The sequence below is a fragment of the Stenella coeruleoalba genome (genome assembly GCF_951394435.1).
Source record: "Stenella coeruleoalba genome assembly, chromosome: 9".
In the NCBI taxonomy this organism is placed as follows: Eukaryota; Metazoa; Chordata; class Mammalia; order Artiodactyla; family Delphinidae; genus Stenella; species Stenella coeruleoalba.
Genome location: NC_137155.1, coordinates 47,023,518 through 47,044,445, shown reverse-complemented (window position 1 = coordinate 47,044,445; position 20,928 = coordinate 47,023,518). Strand labels below are relative to the sequence as shown.

At 42.3% G+C, this 20,928-nt stretch overlaps 2 protein-coding genes across 7 annotated transcripts in view; one reads left to right on the top strand and one right to left on the bottom strand.

Moving 5' to 3' along the window:
* LOC307192086 (serum paraoxonase/arylesterase 1-like) overlaps positions 1-19,751 on the bottom strand; it is a gene marked incomplete at its 5' end in the record, with an annotated part of 33,347 nt that extends 13,596 nt beyond the window's left edge. The window contains 8 exon segments of the mRNA XM_079932606.1: positions 1,711-1,837; positions 4,858-4,972; positions 4,975-5,046; positions 6,295-6,350; positions 8,073-8,129; positions 8,132-8,142; positions 19,680-19,724; positions 19,726-19,751. Coding sequence (XP_079788732.1) covers positions 1,711-1,837; positions 4,858-4,972; positions 4,975-5,046; positions 6,295-6,350; positions 8,073-8,129; positions 8,132-8,142; positions 19,680-19,724; positions 19,726-19,751 — 509 coding nt within the window.
* ASB4 (ankyrin repeat and SOCS box containing 4) overlaps positions 15,311-20,928 on the top strand; it is a 363,721-nt gene continuing 358,103 nt past the window's right edge. For all 6 annotated transcript variants that reach the window (XR_013829960.1, XM_079932597.1, XM_079932599.1 and 3 more), the window contains exon 1: positions 15,311-15,933. The gene's annotated coding sequence lies outside the window, so the exon portion shown is untranslated. The remainder of the gene's footprint in view (positions 15,934-20,928) is intronic.

Below are 20,928 nucleotides of genomic sequence, written 5' to 3'. Positions count from 1 at the left end.
CAAAAATTTAAAAAATATATATTTGTAAAAAGTTAATAAAATAATCTGTTAAATTGGTTACTGCACCACCCAACTTACAGTTGAAGCTCATTAAGTTGTGATTATCACTACTGTTATTACCATTAGCCCAGCTTCTCTAGTCTACATACTTTCTCCTAATTTAGATCTTGGGATTTAGCACATTCTCCAGACACTCAGTGTCCTCATTCTCTTTCCAAAATATATTTGTTGAATGAATGTATGAAGAAACTCTCCCACCAAAAGCTGTTGTCTGAACTTTCATGCAGATGAAGACCTGGGCTGTAGTCTGTAATGGCCACTAATTGGTTGACTGACTTTCATCCAGTAACTCGATTTCTCGCCGATCTCGGTTTCCTCATCTTCAAATCCACCAGGTAAGAAAGGAGAGGAGGGAGCACTGATAACACTGAGTACACATCACTTAGCAGGTGCTCTGCTAGGTACCTGCATGTACATACCACACGGTTTAAAAGAAATCTAGATTTACAAAGTCAGAGATAATTGAATTCTGCAGGTAAATTATTCAAATAGAGGGTAGGATTCTAGAAAATCATCATGATTAGAGGATAAAAACTGTTTGGGAAGATAGCGTCCGATTACTTTCCTAAATCCATCACTACCTCGTAAACCAAACCCTAAGGCAAGCGAGGATGCTGACTTTGTGTTGGGTTGTTGGGGATCAGGGATCCAGGTGTGTTTTCTTTCTCTGTACGTCATACTGTCAAGGAGCCTGGGATGGAGCTCAGTGTCACCAAAGAGCTGCTATTTCAAAAACTGTGTGCAAAACAAACAGCAGAAGAGGCAGCACAGGGAGGTCTTAGAGGTACCAGATTTCAGATCTCCTCTTAGGTATGTATTTCTAATTCTCAGAAACATGTAATATTACATCTTTTAATATAAAAATAAATAACAAATAAGCTCAAAATGTGAAATCTGTCTATGGAACTGGCTTGAGTTTGAAATACTAAGTCTGGTTTTCGAGAAGAGCAGAGTGTTTTCTTGCTAAAAGATTAAAGGAACATTCTCTGAGGCCAGGAGCCATGACGCAGCATCCAGCCAACCTGGGAAATGAGGGAGGAAGAGGATGGGTCTTCTCTGAGGGGCTTGAGTCCTCAAAAGCTTCTGCAGAGGACCTTCCTGGTGGCGCAGCGGTTAAGAATCCGCCTGCCAATGCAGGGGACACGGGTTCGATCCCTGGTCCAGGAAGATCCCACATGCCACGGAGCAACTAAGCCCGTGCACCACAACTACTGAGCCTGCGCTCTAGAGCCCGCGCTCTAGAGCCCGCGAGTCACAACTACTGAGCCCACGGGCCACAACTACTGAGCTCACGGGCCACAACTACTGAGCCTGTGCGCCTAGAGCCCATGCTCCACAACAAGAGAAGCCACCGCGATGAGAAGCCCACGCACCGCAACGAAGAGTAGCCCCCGCTCGCCGCAACTAGAGAAAGCCTGCACGCAGCAATGAAGACCCAACACAACTAAAAATAAATAAATAAAATAAATAAATTATATGAAAAAAAAAGTTTCTGCAGAAGAACGCTTGGAGGAGTTTGTGATCATTAGAAAGGGGAGTTGCCGTTATCCCCCCACCCCGTCCCCCACTCCCTGCCAAAAAGAAACACTAAAAGTGGATTAACCATCCACTGGTGTTAAAGGAAAACAGAAATATGACATATCTCAGTACTTAGGCAGAAGTTTGTGTTTGATGGTTTTCAGATGCAAAAGTGACTTTTCTTCTTCTTGAAATTTAAACAACTCAACCGTGGACTTAAAATCTGGATGGTTCACCACCAGCAGGTACACGGTATTATCTGAGAAGAGATTAAAAACAAAAATGGAAACATTAACCGAGCTGTCAGCTGTCAGCCCTGTCTCCAGAAAGCAATTTCAACCCACCTCCAACCAGTACTTAGGGTATCAGGCAGATGGAATATTTTCATGTCTTTGTAGAGAAGCATTTGTGATTGCTCCAAAGAAAAATGGCTAAAGGAAGACCCAGTGACAGTCTCTAAAAACTCCAGACTCCACAAGGGGAAAAAAAATCCTCAACTTAAGAATGAGCAGCCCTTGACACTAAAACTCCAAAGAGCTTATTAAGCTTTCTAATGCAAATGGTCTCAGCAAGATGCAGCACTGAGATTAAAGAGATAAAAGATGCGAAGAATATCAATAAGAGAAGGTGTGCTCAGGTGTAATTTACACAGTGTGAGATGATCAATTCCATAAAAAGAGCACGCGAGAGATAATATCAAAGGGAAGCAGATTCTGGGAGTCAGTGCAACTCTGACACATGAAAGAGACCAGTTTAAGTGGTCAAGAAGGTCTGATCAGAACCAGCAAGTGAAATTAGGCCATAGTCTTTGCCTTTGGAAGCAGTGAGTCTTTGGAAAGCTTTGACGTGACTGAACTGGTGTTTAAAGGAAAATAGTGTAAAGTTTAGGAGGTTGCATTGAAGAAATCTGAACACAAAAGCCAGCTACGAAGCTTCCCATTAGTCCATTTGACAAGCAAATGTTTATTTTAATTGGTGCTAAGTGCTACAAGGGAAAACAAAACCAGATAAAGGGATGGAGAGTAATGAGATGCCTTCTTCACAGGAGTCAGGGAAGTTCTGAGAAGATGATGTCAAAGCAGAGATCTAACGAAATAAGAAACTGAACTATGTGAATATCTGGGGAAAGAGTGCTCCAGGCTGAAGGAAGAGAGTGTGCAAAGGGCCTGAGGCACCCGTTTCCTTGGAACACTTAATGGTGAGGTTGTGGCTGGGGGAGTGAAAGAGTGGGAATACTGAAGCCACAGAAACAGAAGCCAAGGCCAGTCTTCAAGGCTTAGGATAGGGATCCAGGGCTTACTTACAGGGGGCTTTCAACCAAGGAGTAACATGACCTGTGCGTATGGCAGTAATCCAGGCACGTGGAGATAAGGGACTGGACCAGGAAGATGGCACTGATAGGAAAAGACAAGAAAGGACAAGAGAGGCATTTGACAGGAAGTATCAAAAGTCCCTGATGATGGCTGAGGAATGAGGGAGTCGGAAATCAAACATAAGTGAGGACTAAAACCCGGATTCACATTTTGCACAGCAGGTTCCACCTCTAGGAATTTATCCTAAGGAAGTATTCACAGAAGACGTATGTACAAGAATGTTTATTTTGGCATTGTTTTCAATGAGCATAAAGGTGGGAACAGGTTTAATATCCATCAACAGATGAACTATATTATGGTACTCCCACACAACAAAATCCTAAAGAGCCATTGTAAAGTAGCTCTAAATGCACTGTCAGAGGAAGGAATCCATGATGTAGTGTTTAATACAAAAGCAATTTATACGAGCACTTGTGTAATATGTATGTGGTTACTTTTCCCATTTTAATTTAAAAGAGCATGCACACACCCAACACCCTATTTCTTTGCACTTAAAATATTTTGAAAATAAAATATAGTGTTGATAAATGGGTGAAGAGGTCATTGAAAGGGAAAGATATATGGACATATGGATATATTTCATAGATACATATATGGAAGAAGAGAAGTCACATGGGGTAAACATGAAGAATGGAAGATAAGAGGATAAAGAATTACTTTTCGACATTTTGAGTTTAATGTGGCTATAGGAGAGGAACCCAAATAGAAGTATCTAATAAGCTGAAGGGAGGGAACTGAAGAGTTGATTAAAATATCATCATCATCATCATCATCCACTTTGGGGGTGTTCTCCTAGAAAGCCGGCACAGTTACAGTTGTGACATGGCTGAACTTTCCAAAATAGAGAAAATAAAGAGGAGACAAAATATTGGTCCTTTGGGGAATGCTCAGAGAATTCTAAATGAGTGACAAAATAATAAAGAGGGGAGACAACCTGCAGCAGAATCAGAATGAGGACAGACAAGTGTACTGGAATATCAGGGAGGGGCGATTGATCAGTATAAAATGAGATGGAGGAACGAAGTGGGGAGGGAGGGAGCAGAGGAGGGGAGGGCAAGGAGGAAGGAGAGGCAGAGGGGGAGAGTTGGAAGAGAGAGAGAGACATTGCTGATAACTTTCAAGGCAGCAATTTTAGCCCACCAAAATGGGAAAAGTCTGCAGGGACCGAAGAAGGGATTGTCTGATGAGGAGATGGACGACAGGGTGATTCTCAACCCTGGTCTCACATTTTTATCTCCTGGAGAGCTTGTAACAAGCACTACTGCCCAAGCCTCCCTCAGACCAACTGAATCAGAATATTTGGGGCTGGGACCTGGACATCAGGCTTTTTAAAACTCTCCAGGTGCTTGTGTGTGCAACCAGGATTGAGAGTTAATGTAGAGACCAAGGAAATGGCTGCAAAAAGAAGGGAAGAAGTGGGATGAAGGCATAAGGGATGAGGCAACATGTTAAAATGTGGAGAAGCAGTTTGAAGACTACTAGAGGCACCAGTGGGCAGGGAGGCATCGAAAGCGACCATCCGTCAGTGGATCTGTAGGTTGCAGGTGTCTTACGTTAGAAAAATCTATGCCTGTAAATGCCTGGATCTGTAAAATTCTTTAAGCTGGAAAAACCCATAATGATTAGAGCTGAATATCATTACTATAGTAATTACAGAGATAATGTGAAGGTTGGTATTTTTAAAAATTAGGTGTTTTGCAAATCTCAAATATTTTAGCATTCTCAAGCCTTTACGTGGTTATAACTTTATATTTAATTAACATGAGGGTAAGTTTAAAACCCAGAGTAAGAACATTGTTCATGATTATACTTTAGTTGGATGAAAAGAAATATTCTTTCATTAACATTTTTCTGTTTTTTTTAAATTTGGCTTTATTTTTAATAAACATTAAATAAACATTGTTACCTTCATTTGTGAACGTGCTAATCCCATGAGGGTTAAATGAAGACGAATCGAAGTTACTTCCAGTGATCCTCAGTTCCAACACTGTTGTATCCTCTTCAACAGTGGACATGATCCACTGTTCATGTCCGTCAGAAGTATTTTTCCAGGCTTATTGGGTTCAAAGCTCTTTATTCCAGGATATTTTAATCCCTTATAGAATAACGGAGGAGAAAACACAGGCACTTTATAAATACTTCAAATGCTGATGGAGGTGGTAGATGGCACATGGGTTCACACTGTCTGGTTCCGGCCACAGGGCCACATGGGAAGCCTCTTAGTTGGCTTGTGCAATAGGCCCACGGGGTCTCTGGGAGCCACATGCTCCACCAGGTGACCTCACACAACAGGCACAGACCCTTCCGTGTGTGTCGAATATCACAGCTATCAAGCTACCAACCCATGGCAAAGATAAAAAAAAAGAAGAGCAGACCAAAGAGACATTTATAAATGGGCTTCAATAATATAAGCAAGGAACACGGACAGAACATTGGTTATGGTTTTTAAACTGTCCCCTAGCAGGTTTATTGGAAGCATCTCAGAGACGAGGTTTAGGGGAAGTCTAGTAAGCAAAGGGAACAACTCCTTTCTTAGCCTGAAGGTAGAACAACGACACATATCTATTTGTTTTACATATCTGGGTCCCATATAAGATTTTGCTGGAAATATACATTCTGTTCCTTTAAAAAAGAGTTTGTAAGACACTTCTACATAGGATGACTAGTCTTCCATCTTCATAGGAGAAAACTGGATTGAATGAACTACAACAGGAAGCAAAGGGTTTTCAATGGCTGGATGACTTGTATACTGTATCCTATCAACTCTGTTTTCCTAGACTAGGTTGTTGACTTCTCTTGTTTTGAGCTATATCACCAACCGCAATGTTCTATATGCAGGAGAGGGTCAACAACATGGGGGCTTTTCTCTTCAAAGTTTGGAAATTGTGGAATAAAATATCAACGATTTTAAATTAAAAGGCTTATTCTGAAAAGTATAAAAAAAGATAAAAATCTAAATGATGTGGGAGGGGATATATATACACACACATACACACATATATACACTCAATTCAGCAAATATTTGAATATACCACTTAAGTGCTTCAAGGAATAGACAGATGAATGGGAAGCCATTCTTGAACTCACTGGACTCACAAATTGCCACAATGGAAGACAGGGGAATATAAGAGTTCACTGTACACACAGGAATACAAATATGCATAGAACATATACTATCAAAATCATAACATCAGTATGAATGCATATACGGTTTGTTTTTTGAACCATATCACTGCTCATTTTCTATGAAGATGGGCATTGGTATGAAAAAGGCTGAAACAAAAGACAAGCTGCCAGTCCTAGAAAATGATTCAGAGCACAGTAAGTGAAAGGAAACACTTACGGAGCTAATGAAAGCCAGTCCATTACGAAGTATCTCCAAATCTTCAGAGCCAGTTTCTGTCAGAAAAGAGAATAGACAGCACAGATTGTTTCATACTGTTGCAGGAAGCTAAGGGTCCTTTTCTTTATCACTTTTAACTTGAAAATAGGGCTACATGTTTAGCTCTTCTTTGATAGGTTCATTTATTTATTCCAGTTGACTACTGTGATTATTTAAAAATTAAAAGCGATTCATATATTGAAATAAAGTACATTTAAAATGTACACTTAATATATTTGTTTTAAATTGATGGGCTAGAACTTTTTCCTTAGAGCCCAAAACCTCTTAAAGTACATGGAAATTCACTAAATGTACAAAAGGTACAGTAATTTGAAAATAGCCTGCTGTTTTTTAAAGACATAAACTCCCGATATATGTTGATACTTAATAATTCCAAACCAAATAAACTCTTTGAAAACCCTATTGGAAATATAAACAAATTCCAAATGCTTTGGTTAAAATGGGGATACATTTCATATGCCAAATATGCTTTTACTATTAATATAAACATCAATAAAATATCACCAAATTAGTTATGCTTTAAGTACATGTAAATTTTTTGGATTTCAATCAATCTCGAGACATATGGGATTTTTGATTTGGTATTAATAATTTTAGTGGAGATGTTTGTTTTTCAAATATCCAGTGATATTTAATATCAATATCATGTTTGTTTTCTAGAAAAAAAGATTACACTATAAGATATCTGACCAAGCTTACTGATGCTAACTGCATTAAGTCGTGTGGTCTAGCCTTTCCAACCTCAGTCAACTGAGATAAATAATTCTAAAAAAAACCCTCAAAACATAACAAAAGCAGATTGGGACTGACATACACACACTACTATATATAAAATAGATAACAAATAAGAACTTGCTGTACAGCACAGGGAACTCTACTCAATACTCTGTAAAGACTTACATGGGAAAAGAATCTAAAAAAAAAAAGTGGATATATATATATATATATATATATATATGTATAACTGATTCACTTTGCTGTACACCTAAAACTAACACAACATTGTAAATCGACTATACTCCAATAAAAATTAAAAAAATAATAACAAAAGCATGAATGTCAAACAAGTTGTTCTCAAATAACAAAACTGGTTGGTTGAAGCCAGATGGGGACTTGAGTCCTCCGACACTCCTGTTGGTTGCCTACCAGCTGCTATTCCCTGGCCCTTTTATCTTTGCTGAAGGGTCAGTCTTCCACAAAAGAGGCCCATAATTACCTTCCCAGCTTCCTTTGCAGCTAGGGCACCAGCCTGTTGTCTAGCTCTGATTAATGAGATCTAAGGGAAAATCTGCTGAGAGTTTCTGGGAAAAACTTTCCTCCCAGATATTAAAAGAGAGATGCATGAGGAGAAGCCCTGTGGTAACTGCATAGGTGTGTGAGGTCTTTTAAAAATTTTATCCTTTACTCATTGTTTTTTATTCCTCTTTTGTCCCTCCTCTGCCATCTGCTCAGGTTATATTACCATAAAATCAAACACTGTCTATTGTTTTTGCTAAACAGACCAAACAAAAACAAATGATCAAAAAACAGTCAAAAACATTGACAGTAGGTTGGTAAAGTCAAAAGTCAAGTAATTTGGTATTCATAACTAACTACTGACTTAATAATACTCTCCTGGTTCGTAGTTTTATTTTTGAACAAAATTTAACAAGTATATTAACCAAATAACTCGCAAGATAATACTTCAAGCGAGATACTGCCTCCTCTCAAATACTTACCTATTCCTTTCCCTAATTTACAGTTAGGAAGTTCTACCAATTTTACTCTTGGGAAGCATTTTTTCTTGTTCTGGGAGAGAAAAAAAGGAATCAACTATGCATAAAACTGTCCAGAAATTATAATTAAGTTGCAAAGGTAAGTAGCCAATAAAGTTCTCCTTAACTGTACTTTTTGCCTGGGTTTCAACCCCAGGGTTAGTGGTCCCTGAAACTTGAGCAATTCTACCAGACCAGACCTGAGCCAGACACATGGGTCCCTGGGCACAACATTCAGTATTTATTTAGCAGAGGTGGGTAGATACACAAAGGAGATACATAGTGTCCTCTTGAGGACTCTGTGCGCTTTGGCAGAACAGGAACTATTTCATCAGCTGTGTCAGGAGTCCTAGGTGGAAATTTGGGTTAAATAGCAACAGGGTTCCAATTTATTCCATTGATGTTTTAGGGCTGCTGACAGATGGGCCTCCTGCCCATCTGCCCAGTGTGGCCCCAAAGCCTGGACTGGACATCTGCTTTCGGGTGTGTTACTTGAAAAATGCAGGTGGGCTTAAAGGATTTATAACTTCAGAAAATCATACCCAAGGCCAACATATAAAAAGCCATTGCACATACACACACCCAAAAGTGACTCACTAAATCTGAGTGCATAAACATTGCGGGGAACATTTGAGTGAAGGACAAAGGAAAAAAGAACAGATGTGAGAACGAAGTACCAGCAGGCTGCCTGCGCAGCACAGAGCTATTGACGTAGCATTTGAAAGAAATGGACCACAACATTAGCACGGCCAAGAGAGCTAAACAATAAACATTTTTTGAGAACTAATGATACAATACAGTCAGAGTGAGCAGCAACAATTATCCAACAATCCCTAGGAATCTTATTTGACTAAAGACAGACAGGCAGAGGAAGTTTTCACTTTGCCTTACGGATAATTTAGTCTCATAGAAGGAGGAAGATGGGCTAAGGGTGACTGGACACTTTGCATAAAATTTCTAACAATATGGTATAAAATAATAGGAATTTGGAGGTGACTGATTATTTCATGTTTTCATTCAGATAAAAATGTAGCATGCTCCTACTATCATGCCACTGGCTATCAATTCTACCCTCTACGAGGGTCTGAGCTAAGAGGTTAGCAGTGGGGTCAGTAATCAGCTTTGTTAAAGCACCACAGTTCACCTTGAGGCACAGAGTAGAGAACCTGGGCGCTAGAGATCCAGAGGTGAATGGATAGATGACGAAGGCCTGGCCTGCAAGGAGAGGGTGGGTCCCTGAATGATGGACACAAACTTAGAAAGCAGACTTCAAAGGAAACTTGGGATCTGCCCCCATGACCTGAGAAACAAAAAGATATTTCAACAATAGAAATCTGACATTATAATCAAAAAAGTTTGCAATAAAGAAATAAAAAGGAAAGTTTAGAGCAGTGCCTTACCAACTTTTCAGACTAAGACCCTCGTTAGGAAAAGCATTTTACATGGTAGAAACACACATCTCACACACACACACACACACACACACACACACACACACCCCTGAAACAAAGTTCACAAAGTGATACTCACCCTAATACATTTAATAAATTCTTAACTTTTCTACTCAATTCTATTTCATTTATTTAAAGATGCTGGTCATACAAGTAACAAATATTGGTGAGGATGTGTGTGTGTGTGTGTATATATATATATATATGTACACACAATGGAATATTACTCAGCCATAACAAATAATGAAATTTGCCATTTTCAACAACATGGATGGACCTGGAAGGTATTATGCTTAGTGAAATAAGTCAGGCATAGAAAGACAAATACTGTATGTTATCACTTATATGTGGGATCTAAGAAATAAACAAATGAATGAAAATAACAAAAGAGAAACAGACTCACAGATATAGAGAACAAACTAGTGGTTACCAATGGGAAGAGAGAAGTGGAGAGGGGCAATATAAGGGTAGGAGATTAAGAAGTACAAACTACTATGCATAAGATAAATAAGCTACAAGGATATATTGTACAGCACAGAGAATACACCCAATATTTTATAATAATTATAAATGGAGTATAATCTACAAAAATACTGAATCACTATGTTGTACACCTGAAAATAATATAATATTGTGAGTCAACTATACTTCAATTTTAAAAATAATAAAATAGGGCTTCCCTGGTGGCGCAGTGGTTGAGAGTCCGCCTGCCGATGCAGGCGACACGGGTTCATGCCCCGGTCCGGGAAGATCCCACATGCCGCGGAGTGGCTGGGCCCGTGAGCCATGGCCGCTGAGCCTGCGCATCCGGAGCCTGTGCTCCGCAACGGGAGAGGCCACAACAGTGAGAGGCCTGCGTACCGCAAAAAATAATAATAATAAAATAAAAATAAATAAATAGGTAAGTGTTGATCATAATTTACTAAATTGATTTTGTGATCCACCATTTTGAAAAACACTGGTCTACAGAAAGCTCCGTGAATATACACAGAGTGCCCCAAGGAACTCAAAGGACAGGTACAAGATGTTAAGAGTGGAGGTCATAATCAAGGACATTACAAAGAGTGACACAGAAGAAGAGTCAGTGACGTGCAATCAGTGAGTGGGTCACGACTTGGGAAAAATGCCAAGGATAGCCAAATTAGCTTTTTTAGAGTCAAAATCACACAGGAGGAAGAGGTATGCAGCCTGGCTTGCAAGGTTCATTAAATGTGATGTGTTCACAGAGGGCAGAGAAAAGCAGAACTGATCATCCCGTATTCTAACTTAGGCTTCTCTCTCATGGAAGTTGATCTCTAACCTGGAAAAGGCAGAATAATCACTGTTAAAGGGAGCCCACAGTAGGTAAGGAGGCATTAAGTGAGCACTCAGTTGCTCTGGGTTCAAATTTGTGGCCAAAAGAAGTTAAATCTCAACAGACTAATCATTACTAGCACAGTTCAGGTACTGTAATTACTCTGCTTTAATCCTCAAATCTCTCCCTGAGGTATTGTTTTCCCTATTTTATAGATGACTAAGATTAAGTGGCTTTTCAAGGCTACAAAATTAGGAAGTGGCTGAGCTGGGATTAGAACTGAAGTATGAATGCAAAGATCACATTCGGTCCTCTGCCCAGCAAAACTTACCAGTATCACCACTTCCAAAAAGCTGAAGGAAGTACCAGAAAACAATTCAGCTTGCGTTACTATAAGCCAGCTCATATTTTTCTATTTTATTTTCAATTATCAGGAAATATCTTGTCAAGGGCTTGATTAAGTCCAAATGTTCCAGGTCTAAAGGATAAAGTTCAATGTTTGAGATGTGTCGCTGATTTATAAGCTGCTGAACTCTGGCCAGAAATCACATACTCCCTGCTATGAATTATTCTTTGCAAATACATGCCAGCTCCTTACAAAAGAAAGCAAGGATCTTTAGCTATGCATTAAGAAATCCATTCTGGAACTTTCCTTGGGACCATATGCATCCTCGCCCGGTCTACCTTCTGCCACTGCACACCCCTCATTATTCAATATTCCTTATTGGGTCCTACTATCCTTAAAAAGATGAAATTGGGATTTGAAATCAGGTGCCATGACACCAAGGACCCTTTTCTCTACATCACTTTCTTATGCAAGTTTTCCCTCCACCTAGTCCTTCCTGCTAATCCACCTGGAAGATTCTTACTCACGATGTCTGCAGCTCCTACTGATACTCTGTGACAGGATTAGTAACTCCTTCATTTATCCTCATGAACCTTCACGTATACATCTACAGAGGCTCTTACTATATTGTTTTACAGTAATCAGTTTGTGGTCTCATGGCTCACAATAAACTCTGAAATCTGTGAGTGAATACTGCATCCTATTCATCCCTGTGACTTCCCACATGAATACAGCACTCGAGGAAAAAAGAAGGTACTTGGTAGATGTCTGCTGAATTGCTTTGTGGAATTAGTAGGCTAGTGCATCAGATGGAGATGATGTTGGTTGCACTGACAGAGGAGGGCCAGTGAGTTATTCGTCCTTAGCCTATGGTCTCAGTGAGGTATTATCACAATATATATCCAAGTACCACTCATTAAGTGGATCATTCATAGGTAGATTTTTTTAATAGATCTTTATTGGAGTGTAATTGCTTCATGATACTGTGTTAGTTTCTATTGCACAACAAAGCGAATCAGCCATATGCATATACATGTCCCCATATCCCCTCCCTCCTGAGCCTCCCTTCCATCCTCCCAATCCCACTCCTGTGTCAGCACAAAGCACGGAGCTGATCTCCCTGTGCTATGCCGCTGCTTCCCACCAGCCAACTATTTTACATTTGGTAGTGTGTATATGTCGACGCTACTATCACTTCGCCCCAGCTTCCCCCTCCCACCCTATGTCCTCAAGTCCATTCTCTATGTCTACCTCTTCATTCCTGCCCTGTAACTAGGCTCATCAGTACCATTTTTTTTTTTTAGATTCCATATATATGTGTTAGCACATGGTGTTTGTTTTTCTCTTTCTGACTTACTTCACTCTGTATGACAGACTCTAGGTCCATCCACCTCACTACAAATAACTCAATTTCGTTTCTTCTTATGGCTGAGTAATATTCCATTGTATATGTGTGCCACATCTTCTTTATCCATTCATCTGTCGATGGACACTTAGGTTGCTTCCATGTCCTGGCTACTGTAAATAGAGCTGCGATGAACATTGTGGTACATGGCTCTTTTTGAACTATGGTTTTCTCAGGGTATATGCCCAGTAGTGGGATTGCTGGGTCATATGGTAGTTCTATTTTTAGTTTTTTAAGGAACCTCCATACTGTTTTCCATAGTGGTTGTATCAATTTACATTGCCACCAACAGTGCAAGAGGGCTCCCTTTTCTCCACACCCTTTCCAGAATTTATTGTTTCTAGATTTTTTGATAATGGACATTCTAACTGGCATGAGGTATCCCTCATTGTAGTTTTGATTTGCATTTCTCTAATAATTAGTGATGTTGAGCATCTTTTCACCTGCCTCTTGGCCATCTGTATGTCTTCCTTGGTGAAATGTCTCGTTAGGTCTTCCACCCATTTTTTAACTGGATTGTTTGTTTTTTTGATATTGAGCTCCATGAGCTGTTTTTATATTTTGGAGATTAATCCTTTGTCTGTTGTTTCATTTGCAAATATTTTCTCCCATTCTGTGGGTTGTCTTTTCGTCTTGTTTATGGTTTCCTTTGTTGTGCAAAAGCTTTTAAGTTTAATTAAGTCCCATTTGTTTATTTTTGTTTTTATTTCCGTTAGTTACTCTAGGAGGTGGGTCAAAAAAAGATCTTGCAGTGGTTTATGTCAAAGAGTGTTTTTCCTATGTTTTCCTCTAAGAGTTTTATAGTGTCTGGCCTTACATTTAAGTCTTTAATCCATCTGAAGTTTATTTTTGTGTATGGTGTTAGGGAGTGTTCTAATTTCATTCTTTTACACGTAGCTGTCCAGTTTTCCCAGCACCACTTATTGAAGAGGCTGTCTTTTCTCCATTGCATGTTCTTGCCTCCTTTGTCATAAATTAGGTACCCCTATGTGTGTGGGTTTATCTCTGGGCATTCTATCCTGTACCATTGATCTATTTTTCTGGTTTTGTGCCAGTACCATACTATCTTGATTACTTAGCTTGGTGGTATAGTTTGAAGTCAGGGAGCCTGACTCCTCTAACTCCATTTATCTTTCTCAAGATTGCTTTGGCTCTTCGGGGTCTTTTGTGTTTCCATACGAATTGTAAAATTTTTTTGTTCTAATTCTGTGAAGAATGCTATTGGTAGTTTGATAGGGATTACACTGAATTTGTAGATTGCTTTGTGTAGTATAGTCATTTTCACAATATTGATTCTTCCAATCCAAAAACATGGTCTATTTCTCCATCTGTTTATGTCATCCTTGATTTCTTTCATCAGTGTTTTATAGTTTTCTGAGTATAAGTCTTTCGCCTCCTTAGGCAGGTTTATTCCTAGGTGTTTTATTCTTTTTGTTGCAGTGGTAAATGGGAGTGTTTCCTTAATTTCTCTTTCTGATTTTTTGTTGTTGGTGTATAGGAATGCCAGAGATTTCTGTGCATTAATTTTGTATCCTGCAACCTTCATAGGTAGATTTTTGAGATAGCATATGGCAATAATAAAAGCTAACATTTACAGAGTATCTTTCATGTGCCAGATTTGATATATATCCTACTGTGATATGTATTATGAGCCCATAATATTTAGGTGGAGAAACAGGCTCAGAATGGTAAAGTTGAGACAGGCTGGGACCTGGGACCCAGGACCCTTTGCTGCAATGCTTGCACTTGGACAAACATCTCCTCAAGCAACAGAATACAAACTATAAGGGACTAAAAATAACTGCGTGCATGTGCAGTTGGGACAAATTATGGATAATATGATACAAAAAGACCAAAGACCCACTGCCATTCATGAGGTGTCTGGAACAAAAACAGGGTACTGCACGTGATCCCTGCACACAGCTCCACCAAGGGGGTGGGCAGGCCACCTAAGCCGCCCCTCTGGCCCAGCTGCTGGATCTGCCCCTACCCACACCCCATTTAAAGGACCAGATCGCCCTCCCTCAGGGAGCGAGCAAGGGAACCTGTTATTTGTTTTCGCTCCCTGTGCTGCAGCACAGGTCCCCAAAAAGCCTTGCCTAAATTTCTCTTCTGACTTGTTATCAATTTCTGTTGATTAAAAAGTCCAAAAGGGCTTCCCTGGTGGTGCAGTGGTTGAGAGTCCACCTGCTGATGCAGGGGACACGGGTTCGTGCCCTGGTCCAGGAGATCCCACATGCTGCAGAGCGGCTGGGCCCGTAAGCCATGGCCGCTGAGCCTGCGCGTCCGGAGCCTGTGCTCCGGAACAGGAGAGGCCACAACAGTGAGAGGCCCTCGTATCGCAAAAAAAAAAAAAAAAAAAAAAAAGTCCAAGAATCTGGGTCAGTGACAAAGTGACTTCAAAGTTGCAGAACTGAGATGCAACCCAGGTCTGTTGGAATTCCCCCACTGCCCTCTTCCCACTAGAGCGTGCTTCCCACTGGAGTGGTCATGGGGGTGGCAGAAATATTAACGCTAGTTTTGCTGTTTCCTTCTAATGAAGGGTCTCACGCATTACAGTGGGCAATTTAGGAATGAGGAAGTTGTCCCAGAGACGCGGGGCTGCAACATTCCACACTACAGGGGGCGCTGTTTATATCGTAGTCCTCGGCACTTCCGGGACTTGCGCAGTGCACAACCCGCGAGGCCACAGCAGCCAACTACAAAGAAGCGCAGGGAAGACTACTGATCCAGGGGAGCTCCCGTCTTTCTTTGCTCTGTGCTGCTATCACCTCAGAAGCATCCGGGAACCCCTCAAGTATTCTTCCACAAGTTCCTTCCAGCCCCAGGACTATATAACTTCTAACGAGCCTGCCCCACTCGCATACGCCGCGTCTCTGAGGAAAAAAAGATGTATCGCCTCTGCGGATTCACCCCGACCCTGCTGCCGGTCTCAGGACATAATCTCGTCCCTTCACTCCTTTGGGCAGATTAATGATTTTCTCTGAGATTCAGAGGTCTTATATCTCAAATGGGGATAAAGGTAATTTACTGACCCTCCAGGAGCTCTTGCTCTGGTTCTCAGATGCGTGACGCAGGATTTGAACGTCCTTTTGAAACCACGCACCTCAGATAGCACCTCAGATAGGACTCGAATCCAGTCACACCTCATGTGGGACGCGAGCACAGACGAGCCTCGTGTGGGGCTGGAATCCACAATCTCTGGCTTAAGAGGGGGCTCGAACCCACAGTCTTCTGATTGCAACCGCACACCTAGTCTCAGGACTTAACGAACCTCAGGTTCTTTATGTCTCGGCGCAGAAGGACTTCAGCGAGAGGCAAAGTGACAGGTAAGAAGTAGATTTATTAACAGACTTTGTAAAGAGGTTGCAGGAAAATGGGGCATGAGAGGAGGGTCATGACCCAGGTCTCGGGCCGCCAAGTGAGGGTCCTTGGCTCTGGGCAGGAAAGAATTCAAGAGCGAGCCAGAGTAAAGGGAAAGCAGAGATAACACATTCCAGAGACAGAACTTGGGCGTCTCAGAAGGAGAGCAGCTCTGGGAGAAATACACTCCACAGACAGAGTGCCAGCCGGCTCAGAAGGCAAGAGGCCCGGGGTGCAGAAATGGTGAGTTTTTATGGGCTGAGTAATTTCATAGGCTAACAAGTGGGGGGATTATTCCAGCAATTTCGAGAAAGGGGAGAGGATTTCCAGGAATTGCGTCACCGCCCACTTTTCGGCTTTCTGTGGTCGGCCGGGGAAGTGTCATGGCGCCTGTGGGTGTGTCGTTTGGCATATGGTAATGTATTATAATGAATGCATAATGAGGCTCAAGTTCTACTGCGAGTGGAATCTTCTGCCATCTCGGGCCTAATCTGTTCTAAGCTTTTTTTTTTTTAAACATCTTTATTGGAGTATAATAGCTTTACAATGGTGTGTTAGTTTCTGCTTTACAACAAAATGAATCAGTTATATGTATACATATGTTCCCATATCTCTTCCCTCTTGCGTCTCCCTCCCTCCCACCCTCCCTATCCCACCCCTCCAGGCGATCACAAAGCACCGAGCTGATCTCCCTGTGCTATGCGGCTAAGCAGTTTTTGTTGTGTCCTCAACGGCTCTGTCATTCTTTCAAGGGTTATGCCCGCCCCCTTCCCTCCTGTCTCACTTTAGAGACATGCATACACATCCCCTGAGGAGCTTGTGAAATAATGCTGATTCTGATTCCATAGTGTGGGCTGGGGCCCGAGATTCTGCAAGTCCTGGGAACTCCAGATGATGCTCATGTATCTCGTCCACAGTCCTTTTGAGTAGTGAGGCTTTAGAGCTTTTCAAACAGTGAGTGCAATTTCCCTTCCTCCCCTATCTGGGCTAATCGAAGGCTCTGCAACCGCCCTCCATCTTCATAACCACCCATCCTCCTAGCCGCCCATTGCTCCTATTCCTGCTCCTACTTCTGCCGTGGCTGCTCTAGCCTTCTTTTTTATTCAAAAACCAGAGGTCCACCCCACTTCCACTTTCCTTTTCCCTTCTCAGTCATCTGATTACAGCCAGAAGTTCAAGGACTGAGGCTCCCTCCCCTGGACTCGCTGGGTCCAGGTGCTGAAAGTAAAACAGTTAAGTTCTTACTTCAAACTAGACCAGGTCATCCCACTGCAGCAACCCCACGGCAAAGCAGCTCCACCAGGCACCCCATCCACAAAAAGAAACCACAGGCAAGGCCAACAGCGAGACTCACAGAGACTGATACTATGTTCAGCTATGACCATAGTGTGCGTTGGTCCCTTCAGACAAATCAGAATCAGGCTTGGGGCCCAGAAACCAAGGCCAAGGTCCATCTGCTGCCCAAGGCCAGGCCTCAACCTTTTCAGTTGAAATTTAAGTCTTGGTGCAAATCAATGGTGTACAATAGTCTGTCTCAAACTGTATCCCAGAGAGTTATACAGGATGTTTATAGATGGTACCAAAAAAGGCAGTGAAGGATGTGGGCAAATAAGTCTGTGAAATGACAAAGCAAAATCATTTTCTGGTTGTTTGTTTTGTTACTGAAGGACTTTTCAAAGCTTTCAACATGCCAGAATACACTGTCAATCTCTGGGAAAAGGCTACAGTAGACAACACTTCGCAAACTTATTTATCCAAGGAACGTATTTTTTATGGAGCATGTCTTGTGACTTGTGAACAAACTTGGGGAAATATTAATGTTGGATCAAATAAGCTAAGACTTCATGTTGGTAGAGAAACTTTTTAGGATGGTAGTGGTAAAGCTATACTTTTACACAAAAGCATATACAAAATGCCTACAGTCTCCACCCTTAGAGTAAATTAAGGAAGGTAAACCAGAAAGATAGACCCTCACTCCTTCCTGGCAGATCTGTAATCCTTTAGAAGATTACAGATCTGCCAGGAAGGAGTGAGGGCCTATCTTCAAATTGTGTGGGGCAGTTTGAAGAGTGTGGGCAGAACAAACCCAGGGATAGATGTAAATGGAGAATCAAAAGGAGAAAGGCTAGAAGGGGTGTCAGATATTTACATCTCATTTATTTTCATAATGGGTAACACCAGGGTAATACCTCACAAATATACATATATAATGTATTTATATACATATAAATGTAATACATACTATATATATTCTCCTTTGGCAACAAATAGTACCATGATTAATGAAAATCCACAAACCGTAATTTTTATATGATTAAAAACCCCAAATCACTGTTTCTTACTTTTTTCTAACAGTTTGTGATTCCAAAAATAACCAACAATTAGAAGAAAAGAAAAGCCCAATAGTTACAAAAACCTATTCTGAATGTATGTTTCTAATCAGTCCATAGGGTCATACGATTTTTTTCTAAAAATCCAAAATGTTCAATTTGATTTTTAGTGATGTTGTACTTCAAAGTAAATAATGAGGTTTTATTGATTAAGCCTTAGGGATTAGGATGATCTTTAGACTTTGAACCCCTATTAAAAAGTTACTAGGACTTCCCTGGTGGCGCGGTGGTTAAGAATCCGCCTACCAACGCAGGGGACACGGGTTCAAGCCGTGGTGCGGCAAGATCCCACATGCCGCGGAGCAACTAAGCCCCGTGCGCCACAACTACTGAGCCTGCGCTCTAGAGCCCGCGAGCCACAACTACTGAGCCCACGTGCCGCAACTACTGAAGCCTGCGCACCTAGAGCCCGTGCTCCGCAACAAGAGAAGCCACTGCAATGAGAAGCCCGCGCACCGCAAAGAAGGGTAGCCCCCGCTCACTGCAACTAGAGAAAGCCGGCGCGCAGCAACAAAGACCCAACGCAGCCAAAAAAAAGTTACTAACAAAACTACCGATACATTCTTAGAACCCTTTTTCCCCTTGTATAGTACTTAAAGCTTTATAAAAATACTTTAAGGGAAGCAGGGCACTAACATTTATTGAATACTATATCCCAGGCACATTGTTAAGTGCTTCCTATGTGAGACTTACTGAAGCAGCTAATGTTAGCAATGTAAAGTGATTTGCCCAAGATCCCACAATGGAAGGGACACAGCAAGAGCCCAGGACATCAAATGCCAGTGCCAGGGTCTCTCCCCTGACGCCCCACGCATCCCCCACTGGAGCGGGTGGGCCATCACGGCGCCCATTCCTTCCCACCTGGTCCGCTCCACACGTGAGTTTTGTCTCTTCCAAGCTGGGAAGGTTTGTGCCACGGCCGGGCAGCCAAGGCGGGAGCTCCTTCCCTAAATTTACACAATATCAGGGCCTCCCTCCAATCTGGTTATCTATTTTGAAGCAAAGTTGGGAAGTGAATCTGTAGCCAAGATACACCGCTTTCATGAAAAATTAATTTGTGTGTGCCAACAGCTGGGCCACTCACACCGACAACAACTCTCCTTAACCTCTCTCCCAGGCCATGAGCAAGGGTACGTTTTCAGGTGGCGGGGGAAAGTTGGATTTTGATGCAATCGCTGTGGGACGTATGTCCGGCGCTCGCCTGCAGATCTTCTAAGAGCCCGGAACCTGCTTGGGAGTGGCGGGAGCCTCCAGGGCCTGGCTAGGGGGTGGGACGGACAAGAAGCGGGTTGGGCCGCAGCCCTCGGCACAACTCAACTTACAGATAAGAAGAGCGGTGATCCTTGAAGAGTGCCAGCGCCAGTCTCGAGGGTGAGCACTGTCAGCTTTGCCATGGTCTGGGACAGACGACGGAAGGATAAACGGACGCGAGGACGGGAGACGGGCGGGAGACCCCCATCAGCCCGCAGCCTCGGGCCGCCCAGGGATTGGCTCCACCCCTCCCCGCGGCGCAGCTCACGCGGCCCGCCCCGGACGCCGACGCCGACGCCGACGGCCTGAGCTGGGCCCAGCGCCTGCGGCCTGGCGCTGCACGCTCCTGGCGCTTTAAAGGGAGGAGACCGAGAACTAGCTGCCTAGACCGGGCAAAAAGGGGAGAACTAGCAGGCTGGAGGAAATGGAGAGCTGTGGGAAAGGAGAGCCAGGCTTCGAGGAGCGCTCACTTTGTGTTAACGAGGTCCTCATCTTTGTGGCTCAGGTTCAGTAACTTGATCACCCACCGTGACTCAGCCAGAAAAGGTACAGAAGGAAGAGAGGGCTGTGATTGGAGCCCCTAAGATATAATTTTATTCTCACCTGTCTACCACCATGTGTCACCTTCAGACATCTGGGTATCAAGCATCTCGTTCCGCACCACTCCTGACTTTACAGTTCATCAAGTACATCTCTCCAGTGTTTATTCATTCCAGGCACTTGGCTGACATGTATTGAGTCCCTGCTATGGGCCAGAACTCAGTAAAATATATCACTCTTGCATATGCAGTGCTATGGATAATGCAAATATGCACTATGGATATGCACATATTCTATGGAGAAGAATAAAGCAGGGAAGGGTATAGGGCGTACTGGAGGTACCATTTAAGAAAGGGGAGTCGGGGCGGCATCACTGACAAGGAGACTTCTGAGCAAAGCAGGGGAGAAGGTGCCTCTGTACACCCGTCTCTGCCTTCACTCCTGTTACCATGAATGAAGTGTTTCCTGTTCATGAAAGGCCGGCTCTTCTCTTTGCTCTGGGTACCTTTTTTTCTTTCCTTCTCAAGGATTTTGGTCCCAGTTACAACTTCTCCCTACTACAACATCCACCTCTTCTTTTTTTTCTGGAATATTGCCATTAGATACCAGCATGCTTTAGGGTCACTCATAGTTTTCTGGGGAAAATACTCTTTGATCCCACATTCTAACTACCTACCGCTCTCTTTCTCTGCTCCTTCTGTAAAAAACTTAAATCTCTTTGAAAGACATGTCAACAGTTGCTGCTTCCATTTTACCACCTCTGGTAACAGATTAATGATG